This window comes from Monomorium pharaonis, chromosome 2, assembly GCF_013373865.1.
Source record: "Monomorium pharaonis isolate MP-MQ-018 chromosome 2, ASM1337386v2, whole genome shotgun sequence".
Lineage (NCBI taxonomy): Eukaryota > Metazoa > Arthropoda > Insecta > Hymenoptera > Formicidae > Monomorium > Monomorium pharaonis.
The window spans coordinates 6,824,088-6,837,240 of NC_050468.1; the positions used below are offsets into that span (position 1 = coordinate 6,824,088).

Sequence of the window (13,153 nt, forward strand, 5' to 3'; positions counted from 1 at the left end):
ATTATATTCTTGATCTTTCGCTGCTCGTGTAGCTAATTGCTAATTTCGCCTAGTTAGTACTTTGTGTTTGTTTTTGGCGAGTGTGCCGGCGGACAACTAAAATGTAGTTTATTAGGGGCATTTTAAGTTATTTATGGAACCTAACCACATCTATTTTACGGCCGCTGTTTTATAAAACGATCCTATAAATCTCTTGCCTATGACTAAGATTCTTTTCCACGATATAGCGTTGCTTTATATTTACGCATCTTTACACGAGACGTCACATATATTTCTTTATTTTTTCGAACATGTTTGATTTATATAGCTCTAAAGTTGATAAATTTCTTTGCAATATTTTGACTTATAATCGTCGTAATCTCAGGTTTTTATTTTCGCAATAGTTAAACTTTCTGGGAGATTTTAATATTTTTCTTTTTTAAGAAGATACATTATCAGAATTTTTTGGAGTGTTGTATTTAAAGCTGATATTTTTTTTCCTTAAATTCAAATAAAACTTGTATGGCGATGTTATCCATATTTCATTTCCACCGAAGTGTTTTAAGCACAGACTTTCATTTTCTTGATTTGAAAAGCATCGGATGAATTCATGTTTTATTTGCTTTTTGGTTGGTCTGCAATGCAAGGTCTCTCGTACTACGCAAAGCTTGCGCACGAAAGGCCGGGATGTTGGTTTCATTGTTCTTTCTCCTCTCTATCACAAGGGCGGAGGTAATCTACGTCAGACCGGAATAATGGAAAATTGTTCCGGCTACCAGAGCCCCGCCGGGGTGTTCCTAAAGCCTCCGGCATCCGTTATGTAGCAGAAGAACGAGGTTAGGCTGGGCGACCGTCTGCTGTCCTGGCGACGGGGTGAACGGAGGTTACTACCCTTGCAGACGCGGGCGTATTCCGAGGCCATTTTTCACGGTCGCCTCCTACCACTCTCTCCATTACTGGTAACGTGCGAACTTTTTTTTTAGTCGCATTTCCGGCGACGCGTTTCCAGAGATGAAGGACGATAGATATGCTGTTAACACTCTTATTCAACGTCCGTCTTACCTAAAGTAGTCTCTACAATAAATAAGTGCTCTCAATAAATCTTTTTGACAATATTGTGTGAACTGACAAAGCACTCCACCAGCATCTTGATTTCGCGTTTTTATAAGATTAATGGAAATTACATTTATACTATTTTGATATAATTAATTAACCTTCTATATTCACGTTAAATTTTACATTAAATTAGGGATATTGTAAAAAATAATTTGGGTTGTTGTTTTCTTTTTTTAGAGAAATATGATCTAAAACACGTTACAAAAGTTTTTTGGTATAAACAAAATGATAAAATTATTTCATTCTTTGCATTAAAACGATAATACTAGAACAGATAAAAAGATTTGTCATTTCTAAACTTGTCAATTACATTTGAACGTATGGACATTAAAATTATATATAAAATTACAAAAAAACATGTTAATTTAATACCGATTGAAATATTGATTGACAATTGTTGATTGCTGTTAAATGATTAATACTCGGCGCATAAATGCGGTGCCTCTATTCAAGCAGAAAGTTTCAAGTTTCCTCTGATGGCGCATACCTTGATGGCCAATACGGAAGAGGGTATCAGTAAACACTAGAGAGAAATACGGCATATTGCCATCGTTGGATAATTATTCCGGTATCGAATGTCACGCTTTTATCTACTTCCTCTCCGATATTTCGTCTTCACCGGTATTCCGCCACAGAAATCGCACGAGGGCCATTTCTCCAGTTCGTTCGCGTTGGCGAGGGCAATGTTCGATAATGCATTCAATCAATATCAAATCTCGCCCCTTTCACATGGATTCCAGAAACGATGCATTATTGCACTTGTAATGAAAGCAATAACGGTTCGTGATAGATAACTCTGACAGTTATATTGAATTCATATTGAAAGTTTTTTCTTTGTGACAGCCTTGTCACTCGACATTTCTTTCACGCCATCTTTTCTCCGAGACTTCCGAGAAGATGGAAAAGTATCTCGCGACTATTTTACCTTTGATATTTGTTTCATGAAAGACGTCTGCTTCGATAATTGATCATACAGAAAGGAAAAAGTTAATATACAGATTTGCTTGTAACAAAAAGTATATTTCATAATGTTGTTTCCATATCGAACACCTCGCGATTATTCTGTCCGATATTTCAAGATCGTATCTTTGATAATAAGCAAGATGAACAGAAACAGAATTATCCTTCCAACGTACTTGTAACGAAATCAATTTCGACTAATGTGTTGTTACCATATTTAGCATTGTGCGTTCCATCATTTTGCCTCGATATTTTGAGGCAGAGATGTATTTACACATGTTCGAGTTTAGAAAAGAATAAAAATAATTCCAATTGAAATCGTTCATCTATTAATAACACTTTTATTAAATACTTTGCTGTTAATATTTAATATAAAAATACTTTTTGTAGTTAAACTGCGCGGCAGAGAGAAATTTTTAATAAATTTTAATTTTTATATTTCCAATAAAACCAAAATTTTTAAATTTAATTAAAATCGATTGTAATTCAGTGTTATTATCTAACGATAACACATTCCAATAAAACCAAAAATTTAAATTCTAATTAAAATAAAGTATAATTTAGTGTCATCTAACAATGACACATTCCTAGTAATTTCATGTCAACATGGAAGTGTACATAATATTAAGTGTACATACTATTTTTTAAAATTATTTGTCATTTTTAAATAAATTACAAACAAAAATTTACGAAACATCTCAAACAGAAGTCGTAAGGACAGCTTGTATTACATTCAATTCAAACAGCTGTACATATTGCTTTCTGGTTCTATATGGAGTGTACGGTTTCTGTTGGAGAGAAAAATCCTGACTTTTTTTTTTTATAAACCCGCGAGACAAAAATTTATCATAGCTGGTCCATTCGGAGCAGCGAAAGCTATATGCGCACCCCGGTCGCATCGTTGTCGGTGTTGCGTGCACGTCGACGCCAGGCCACGGGGAAACCGGTGTTGTGTGTGTCACCGAAAGAGGCGGTGGGGGCCGCGGCCGGCCGGTGGTTCTTGATGGTGGGGGGCCGCAGCCAGGGTTTCCGACCGCGTCGGCGGCGCTTAAGCCTCCAACGCGGGGGCATTGCCGTCGTGGCCGCGGTACGATCCGATCCGGCTGCTGTCTCGCAGTGCGCGCTGCTCTTTCTGTCTCGACACGTGTCGACGGTTCTTCGTTGCCGAAGGATTTTCATCTCTTCCTCCCTTGCCACCTCCCCGCGCGAGATATAATCGCGCTATCGGTTGCAGATCCTAGCGATTCTCGCAATTCGCGATTTCTCGGTGCTACGAGTGCTGACGATGATGGACTCGTGAGAAATGATGTGCGCGTGTGGTGATCTGAGAAAACGCTTCTCTCTGCGTTCGCGACGATCGCAAGTATGCGCTGACGAATAAGGGGTGGGTTACGTCGCGATGACACGCAATCGTGCGTGAGGGGTCGATGTAGCGTGCGAGAGGAGCGACGTAGGACTGAACACTCCTTTTTCTTCGTTCAAGTTATCGTAACGTTGCATGCAAATCGCGCAAGGATTTTAATATGCACTTCGAGGGTATAGCATGCGCGTGGTAGTGCGTCAATGTTTTCACAATACGGTGGTTCATTCACGTCGGATAGTGAATGAAGGGCGATCGGCTTCGTGTTGGCGAAGGCAAAACAGTTTTGTCGTAGGTCAGTTCATTGGCAATCAAGCGCTGTCACTCCGTTTCGTCGCTTGACACGCGGTCTTCGATCGATTGATCTGCCTCGTTTCTTATCTCGCGTAAGATATTAAATCGGAATTCATTTATAACAAAATTGCGAAGGAATTCTCAATTCTCTTGTTTTTATCAAATTTTTCAATGGTTTTAAACGAACGTTAGTGTCTTCCCCTCCCGACTGTCTGACCGGTATTGTTTTTACTGCCATTCTACCGGTGCTAGTTATAAATCATCTGTGAGACTGTATTATTTACTACGTGCACGATATATACTGTACGCGATTGGACCTTGTGACTAGCATCCTCGTGACAAGTGTCAATTGTACGTGGTGAATGGGACTTGGCTTGCCTGTAGTTTATTTCTAAGTGCTACGAGCAATGCGAAGCTTATAAGTTCTGCCGCTTATAAGTGCTACGTTGAATACGCGAAGCTATTACTGGGATTATAAAAGCGTTTCTCACATCTAGGTAAGAATTAATGCGAGTGTTTAACATTTATTATGCATGCAATAACACCTAATTTAACATTTATTATGTCTGCAATAAACTTAAATGAGCAAAACAAATAAATTAAGTACTCATTTAAATGTTGTTTCGTTAAAATAACATATTAAAATAAAAGAATAAACTCAGAAAAAGTGTGACACGATTTTTTATTCCATGTTTTCGATTATTCTTTTATTACTGTTTTATATATAATACAATATATTTTATAATTGGAATAATATTTAATAAAGTATCTATATATAGAATATGAGGTTATTGTATTTTAATATTATAATAAAATTACATTATTTTATATGAAAGATCCATGTATAAAATATTTCTTTGAGAAGACATGTATCACATTGTTCATTCATTTCTAATGTGTGTACATTACGCGCTCATATCTCATATCATTGTTCTCATCTAATGAGAATTGTAAAGAAATAAGATAAGTTATTAAATGTTAACCATATATATTGTAATCCAATTATTAAAATTTAAGAATACTCTAACTCAAACTATCGAGTGTGTTAAATAAATCTTATTAATTTACCATCCTTTTCAAGATTAAGTGTAGTTGATAAATGTATATATTATATATACAGGAAAAGAAAATATATAATTATGTAAAACAGCCATTTAAACGGTGTTGGTGTAGCCAACAATCCAAGTCAATTTAAGTACATATTGAACGCAGTGCAACATTAGCTTCATATGTTACTTTACACACATAAAATTATTTTATTAGTTTGGCAAATTGTTTTTAAGCAAATGCGCCCCATTTGCCATTGTCAATGGGGTTTGAGCCAAAACTCATTTCTTTCGTAAAGCGCACGCCTGTGTCTTGGTCGCGCGAGAAAGTCGATCGTCGTTCTTGCAGCTTTAGCACACGCACGATTCGCGAAGAGTATATATACTTCCAGCGGCATCTTGCCAACCTCTTTCAACACGGTTAAATATTAGCGGGAAAGACCGGTGCGCTACGATAAATTCTAGCCATACGACACGCCAGCGCGCGCCGGCTCGTAAATCGGCTCCGTGCGACATGTATACTTCCAGGCGTCATTAATTAAAAGCCACGCTCGTTACCTAGCACCCTCTTGTCCCTTTCTCGAAGATCGGCAATTCCGTGGCATCCTCATGAGATATTTAAACTTTGTTGTAAGTACCCGTACAGTACAAAATTCTAGAGAGGTCACGTGGGTATTTCTCGAAACGAGAAAAACTGAACAGCGAGAATTTTTTTGAAAATGTTAATGTCGGCTTTTGAGTTCGGTCATCACATTTATTTTTAGAAATTATTGATATTAAAAATTATTATTAACGATATTATTACGAGATATTATTGATTAGTGAATGACACAGTTTCGATTTTATTATTTATATATTTTATTTACTGCTTAATATTTTAATAACTTTTTTATTAATTTTTCTAATTATTTTTACTTTAATAATATTATCATTACTTCTATAATCATAAAATTGTAAAATGTATATTAAAGAATATAATTTTACAATAATATTTAAAAGAATCATTTTTAACATGCAGTTATTTCGGTAATATTATAGATTTTTTATGTGTTTACTTACTTTGTTGATTTTCTTAATTAACTGAATTAATCATTTGATTATATTTTAAATAGACAACATCATGCAACACATTAATTATTGGTAATAAATCATTCATTAATTATTAGTAATAAATAAAAACAATAATATATTCGTAATTTTTTTAAATATAATTATGCAAAGCCGAATTAATGAATGTTGTCAACAATTTGTCGATACATCACAAATATCATATCTAGTTACTGTTTTTAGATGCAATGAAGAGAACATTAAGAGAACAAATTAAAGAACAAGATTTTTTTTTCTAATTTTGTGTTATATAAAGAACAAGAGACAAATAATTGCGCAAGAGTAAGGAGCAGAGGACTCGTCCTAATCTCATTTTTATTTGCATTACGCCGTCGCGATCACGTGAAAACAAGTTAGGCAGGTTAGTTGATCGAGCCAACGTAATCTCGTTTATCTCGGTGTGGCCTGATCGAGCGAAAACCATTCGAGTAACGTGAAAAAAGTACGTGTCGCGTGGTATGATTATTTGATTATGTTATCTTTGATCACACAATAAGCTAACAATAAAAAAAGGAGTAAGAAAAAACACCAGTAAAGAAATAACGCATATATAACAAGCTCTTTCTTTATTAGTTTACATAATGTGATCGGGGTCCATATTTACGAGATGGCATGTGAACACTATATAATAATAAAAGGAAAATCACTTTTTATTGTAACATTGACGTTCATTTAGTAAGAGGGAACTTTGATGCCCCAGAGAACTTCCAGCAAATTCTTGATAAGAATGAGATCAATACCGGCAGTCCTAGCGTGTGCCAAGAGCTCCTGGAATTTGGGGTGAGCGTAAACCGTGTTGACGATCTGTTGGAAGTTATCGGATTCCAATTGCGCAATGAATTCGGCGAACGCTTTGGAGGTCGCCAATTTCTGGTCGTACAAATCCTGAAGTTGTTTCATAGGCAGCAGGGCTAAGACATCGTCAACATATCCCCTAATTCCACCGGTGATATGTGGGCCCATAGCATAGGATGGCGGGGTGAGAGGTGGAATTCCGAGAGCATTATTCATTATATTCACTATCTTGTAAATGTCAATGCCGGCATCATGGATGTAATTCATCAATTGTTTAATCTCAGGCAGGGCTTCTACGTCTATGACCAGCTGCTTAAATCCTTCAGATTGGAAGTATTTGACCATGTTTTGGAATTCAGCATCTTGTATATAATATTCAACAGTGAGGTCGAATATTTGCTCGGCAGGCACGAGGTCCAAGAAATCTTGGATCTCTTTGTGAAGCTCACCTCTGCCAAAATTGGGGATCTCGATTTTGGCAGAAGCCGCAGCCACGAAGGCCAAAAGTACCAATGCGTATTTCATCTGCAAAAATAAATAATTTGATTCAGGTTATTGATGCATTTGAAAATCATACTTTATATTTATTATATTTTATATTACTATTATATATATATATAGAAAGAATTTTCTCTTAAAATTTACCTTCAAAATTTGACAATTGTGGAATAATGTGTGACCTCCAGGAATTTTACTATACTTTTTGGTAAAATTTACTAAAAGCATAGTGAAATTTACTATGTTTTTAGTACAATTTACTAAAAGTATATACATTATTCCACAATTACCAGATTTTGAGAGTAAATTTTAAGGGAGAAATTTTCTCCGTGTATATATATGTAAAAGAGAGAATTCCAATCAATCAAACTTGTACAAAAATCGTATTAAGAGTATAAAATAATCGTATAAAATAAAACTTTAAATATGACATTTGTAATGCACTGATAAATATTGAACATTTTTTATTTTGATTTTTTAATATAAATATTTTATAGAAGAATGATTGCAAATAGTTTAAATTTTAATATATTACTGCTAATTAAACTGTACTATACCGTTATATTGATTTATTTAAAATAGACATAAATTATTAATTGATTGAATCAATACAATGAATAAAACACTTGTATTTAACGATTTTTACAGATGAATAAATATGATAATTGAATAATAATAAAATATTTACAAAGTTATAATTATTACTTAAAAATTTTTTATTTAGTTATATTTGTTTGAAAATATTTTTATTTATTGTCAAAATAACCAGGAAGTAAATGATTTATTGTATTGCTAATTCTTAATTCTTATTTTTATGTATAATCTATAATATTAAAATTTAAAATGTTTAATTGGTGTTAATTGTTTATTAATATTTGTGATGTATTGATGCTCACCTTTAAAGTATTGTTGGTGATACTTCCACTCGTAATTTCGCAAACTGATGCTTCGTATTTTTTGTTGCTGTCTTTTATATTCGAAACTAGATCTTATTTATTCAATCTGTGATGATAAGATTATGTATTATCTATGAGTGCTCCAGTTGAAGAAAAAAAACACTTTCAAAATTATTTTACAAAATTATGTAATCTGATTTAAGATTATGTTGCTGTCTTTATAACTGATTTTTAAATTCTTGATGATTATTGACCGAAATGTAATTAAACGTTAATTAAGAGTACTTTGTAAATATATATTTGAAGAAATCGTAATTAATGTGGCATGTTGAATTCATTATTGATAAATTGTAATAAGATATTTAATTATTTCAATTTCATTTTAGTTTTATTAATTAATAGATTTCATTAAAAATCTCTTGTTCTTTAGGTGATAAAAGAGAACATTTTTATGATAATTAAAGAAGTAATGATATTATAATTAAAGAAGTAATGATATCAGATTTGCATGTAAGATACATATAAAAAGTATAATTGCTTTTAGAGATAAAAATTGATTTTTTAATTTCGTAACACTTTGTAATATTTCTTGTCTATTAGTTAAATATATATTGAAACATACATGGATTTATTTATGATATGGAGTTAATTTTCTTGCATAATATTTCATATATTTTACGTAAAGATTGAAAAAAAGTTTTGATAAAATCAGTTTGTATTTATCTTGTTCCAAATTGATAACGTGCAGGTGCGTTATCGAACGAAATTAACCATTGCCCCCACATCACAAATACGCAGTAAGCGTAAATTCCATTAAATCAAGTATTTTTGATAAGTTCTAGAAAAACCGTTGGATTCTGTCTAAAACTTTCCTGTTTGTAACATTTGTTTATTTTTGCGTAGCTCATACTCCTAAAATATCTTTTTCCGCTTCTGCCGTCGTCATATCTTTTTGAGTGCTCCTTAAGGGGATGCTAAACTGTTAATCAAACTTGATTGAGGTCGATAATGTAGAGTCATTTGTGCACATCATTAACAAAATTTTGTATGTATTTCTTTGTAGATTTGGAAATCCTTTTTCAAAATTAAAGTTTACGTATTAATATCAGCTTATGAATTGAATACCAAGAATTTAAAAAAATTTTTCAAATTGCTCTTTTTAGACACGAAATTTTCGTACTTATTAAATTTTTTTATTAGAACGCCTACGCTCAATCTAAAAGCGTAGTATTGTTTCTAAATTTGCTTTACTTGAGCCCAGGCTTGATTTGTGCGTACAAGGTCTAAAATTTTTACATTAGACACATTTTGTTACGAGTCGACGCCAGAAACCGACAATTTTTAAAATTTTCGTCGTTTTTCTTACAAAATTGTTACGGCCCGGTTTTGTTTTTATCTATACTTTAATTCTGGAGAAGGATTTTTAATTTTGTAAATGCAATTAAAAGATTAGTGAGAAATAAAATTATCGATAAAACAAGACAACTTTAGCATCCCCTTAAGCGATTTTTTTTCTTTTTATATACTTCCGTATATAATATTATATTACATTCACCACGAACTATCATTATCGTATTACTAGTGTTTCTGTAGTGTGCTTTACGCTTATCAGTTCGCATTCCATTAATCGATTAAAATCTGGTTAAAACCTATCGTTATTCTTTTATACCGTTTGTTCGTTTCATTACATTATCCGCGATTCGATTTGGAATTCACGGAAATACGAAGTCTATTATTGGACAAAAGTAATGAGACTTATCTACATAAATCTTTGGATCTTTTCGTTATTCTTTCTCAACAGTTAAATATGCCATCGGGAAAAACCTATCTTAAATCTAATTGTTCCTGTATCGATCACGAGGATAATATTTAGTGCTTCTAAACAAAAATTATTGCATGTAGAATGTATTCATGCGAGCTATAATTCGTAACCGTGAGAAAATGCCCCTTATGCGTCGTCGCGATGAGGAAATGGTCTTGCCTATTCTTTAATCGTGCTTTGATCATGTGGATTCGATGTTCGATCTCACGCCTCGTCGATCGACGATTTTAGATGCTTTAGTTCCGCTTTCGTTATCGCTGCCGGGTGCGAACACGTGTTTCACCAAATGGAATAACGTTGTTCCTGTCGTAAAAGCAATTCCTTGACGATTAAGTCAATATTCATAAATATCTTTCGATTCCATAGGAACAATTGTGTATAATAAATTATATGTTACATTATTGTGAGCTAGTTCAGTCATTCTTATTTTTGTATATGAATAATCGAAGAAAATACTTTTATTATTATTACTATTATTTCAAATAATAGATTAATTTAAATTAATTTAAATAAGCAATTAATTTAAATAATAGAACGCATCCAGATAACAGAATAAGTATTTTTCCCAAGTTCTTTATCTTTATCTTTTGCATGGTCGTATCTGCATGATTAATTTTATCGAAAAACAAGTCCACAACTTCAAATAATCCATATTGAAGTGTTCACGTTGCTGTATGAAATCATGCACAATGTCATGTCAGTATTACGAGTTATTTGCGCGAGAGAGCCTGTGTTTTCCACATTTGCGTGTAACTATGTATTGTCGATTACGTAACCACGCGTTTATTCTACGCTTTTTTGCAAATTTCTTCATAGATTCCTTGTTTCGATCGCTATTAAGAATCTTTGACAGATTTATTGTTTTGTGGATTAGCGTTGTGTTTAATTCGGATCGAACGCAAATAGATTGCCGATATTTTTACTGTCTTTTTCACTATTGACCATTTGTATCGATCGTTTACTTGATCAAATATTAGTAATGTCGTTATTAATGTTTATTTAACAAATTGATATATATATATATATATAATTTTAATGTATTAAAACTTCGATGTTTTAAACGCTATATCAGTTTTGTGTGTGTGTGTGTGTGTATGTAATTGCATACATGCAAGTATAGTGAAATTAAAATAAAAACTAGGAAGTATTGAAAGTAATTTTTTTATTGTTTAGATAAAATATTTGAAACATTTTATTTAAATTCTTAATGTTTAAAGCATGATATATATAAAATTTAATATTCATTAAACTTTAATTTTGATAAATGCTTTTTTTATGTTTTATTTTAAATATGAATTTGTTCATTTTTGTGTCAAAGTTTTTTGTTTTGCCGATGAGTGGAAATTGACAATTAAATTTTTTGGGAGAAAGTAACACTTTTACAACGTCCTGTTGAGTGACAAATCTAGCCATGGTTATATTCTTGACTGTGCGGCGCTATTCGCCGCTATTCGAGTATTTTGTGCGGTTGAAGTGTTTCACTATGCGTTTGTTATGCTAATCGAGGGTAACATGCTCTTTGCTTTATCCGACATGGCAAGACGAGCATGTCAACGTTTCAAAAAAAAAAAATGACGTAAATAAAATCATTTCTTTCTGCCTGCGAGCCTCTTCCTTCTCGCTTTGCATCGCTGCTTAAGATGCACGTGTTGCTTTGAACGCATGAAGCGTTTGTTAAGAGTCGATTTTGTTAAGAGTCGTTATTTTTCTTTTGTTTCGAGACCCGCGAAGCGACTTTCAGTCACGATTTTAGGAGTCGTAAAATCAGCCATGCCAGAGTTCGACGAAAAAATGAGAGCCGAAAACTACCGGCAGAAGAGGCTTTCTGCGTCCAGAAGTTTAGCGAAATTGCACTGGCTGATGACTGTTATTACTGACGAAATTAAACTCGTTCCGAGCACATTCTGCGGGCCGTACTTCCCGTCTGCAAAAAAAGTGATTTAAAAGACGAGGCGAAGATTAAACAATTCCTTTCGCGAACGCGTAATAAAAACGTGTACTGTATCCGCAATAGAAAGCGCTGAATAGTAGAAGTTTCGCAAACTTTATCCTCATTTCTTGCCCCATGCGGGAACACTTTGGACAATTTCATCGACTGGAAGGTCGGAAAGTCAAAGTTTGAGTAGTTGCTGCTGCAATTCATAGGTCAATGACCGGTGCAATGTCGCGTCGCTGTTACCATCGAAGATGAAGTACATTTTGGGAGTCGTGCGGCTAAAATTTAATCAAGCAAGTGCTTTCTAGATTGCTGTTGCGAGGCGAAAGCGCTCCCGGGAGATCATAACTAGCGACCATGTGGTATTCTAGCAGGACATTGCCTCGTAAAGTAGGATATCTTTCCGATGCGGGTGGAATATTAGAACTGCTAATAATAATAAAAAAAAAAATTGATAAAGTTAATTTGGAAGTCCCCTTGTTAGAGAAATAAAGTTGATTGGAAATCGAAATATCATCGTATAATCTTAAAAGTTTACATTTAGAAGATTGTTGAAATATCATTTCAATTATATAAGCAAACAATGATATAACACGAGTTATAAATTGTAAGTTAAATACAAATGATACATTTATGATTATTTATCATTTTTAAATAAATAAATTTTGTAATAAGAGTTATTTTTTATTACTTAGAAATGTATTATAATCTTAATATAGTAATAATTCAATACAGTAATGATTGATAACAGAAAAATTCGAGATACATGCTCATATTGCTGAAGAGAAGGCATAGACTCACTGAAGCGTAACGTACATCTTGCTGGAAGATAGCCTTTAGAAACATTTCTTATCTTTACCGATCTGTTAGTTCGATTATTCGCACTTTGTTCCGTACAATTCTCACGAATTAACTCGTTCGTTTGCGTGTATTTTACGTTTCTTAAAGGATTGTACAAGTAAAATTCTATAAAAATGAGGCTAACATTCTTTTCACATTCAAATTGATTATTTTGTCCGCCATATCAAATAAAGTTATGACAGAGTTAAAGACAATTTTTTATATTATGTGAAAATAGTTTAATTTATAATTTTAAATTTAAAAGGTTATTAATGAATGCATTAAATGTTGTTTATGAAGACTTTGATTAGATTGATTCGAATGTACCAATCTCGAGTAACTTTCTGTCGTTGACTTATTAAACCCAATACCCGTAATTATTTCAGTGATATCCGGGAGTTACGACTTCGGGATGATGCATGACGACACCCGCATTCCTTTCGCATATAATTGCACAGGAAGGAGACAGCACCATAAATAATTTTTGTACCGCTTTTTCGTCGT

At 33.2% G+C, this 13,153-nt stretch overlaps 2 protein-coding genes across 3 annotated transcripts in view; one reads left to right on the forward strand and one right to left on the reverse strand.

The window, feature by feature from the left end:
• LOC105837583 overlaps positions 1-13,153 on the forward strand; it is a 329,160-nt gene that overhangs the window by 69,953 nt on the left and 246,054 nt on the right. The window lies entirely within an intron of this gene.
• Positions 6,405-8,134, reverse strand: LOC105832328 (protein G12). Its single transcript, XM_012673157.3, has 2 exons — positions 8,052-8,134; positions 6,405-7,182 (listed from the first exon to the last, which is right to left on the reverse strand). The coding sequence occupies exon 2, from the start codon at positions 7,180-7,182 to the stop codon at positions 6,535-6,537; it is 648 nt and encodes a 215-aa protein (XP_012528611.2). The 5' UTR covers positions 8,052-8,134; the 3' UTR covers positions 6,405-6,534.

Coding starts and splice junctions, on each gene's coding strand:
- LOC105832328 (XM_012673157.3), bottom strand. CDS start 7,182: ATGAAATACGCATTGGTACTTTTGGCCTTCGTGGCTGCGGCTTCTGCC.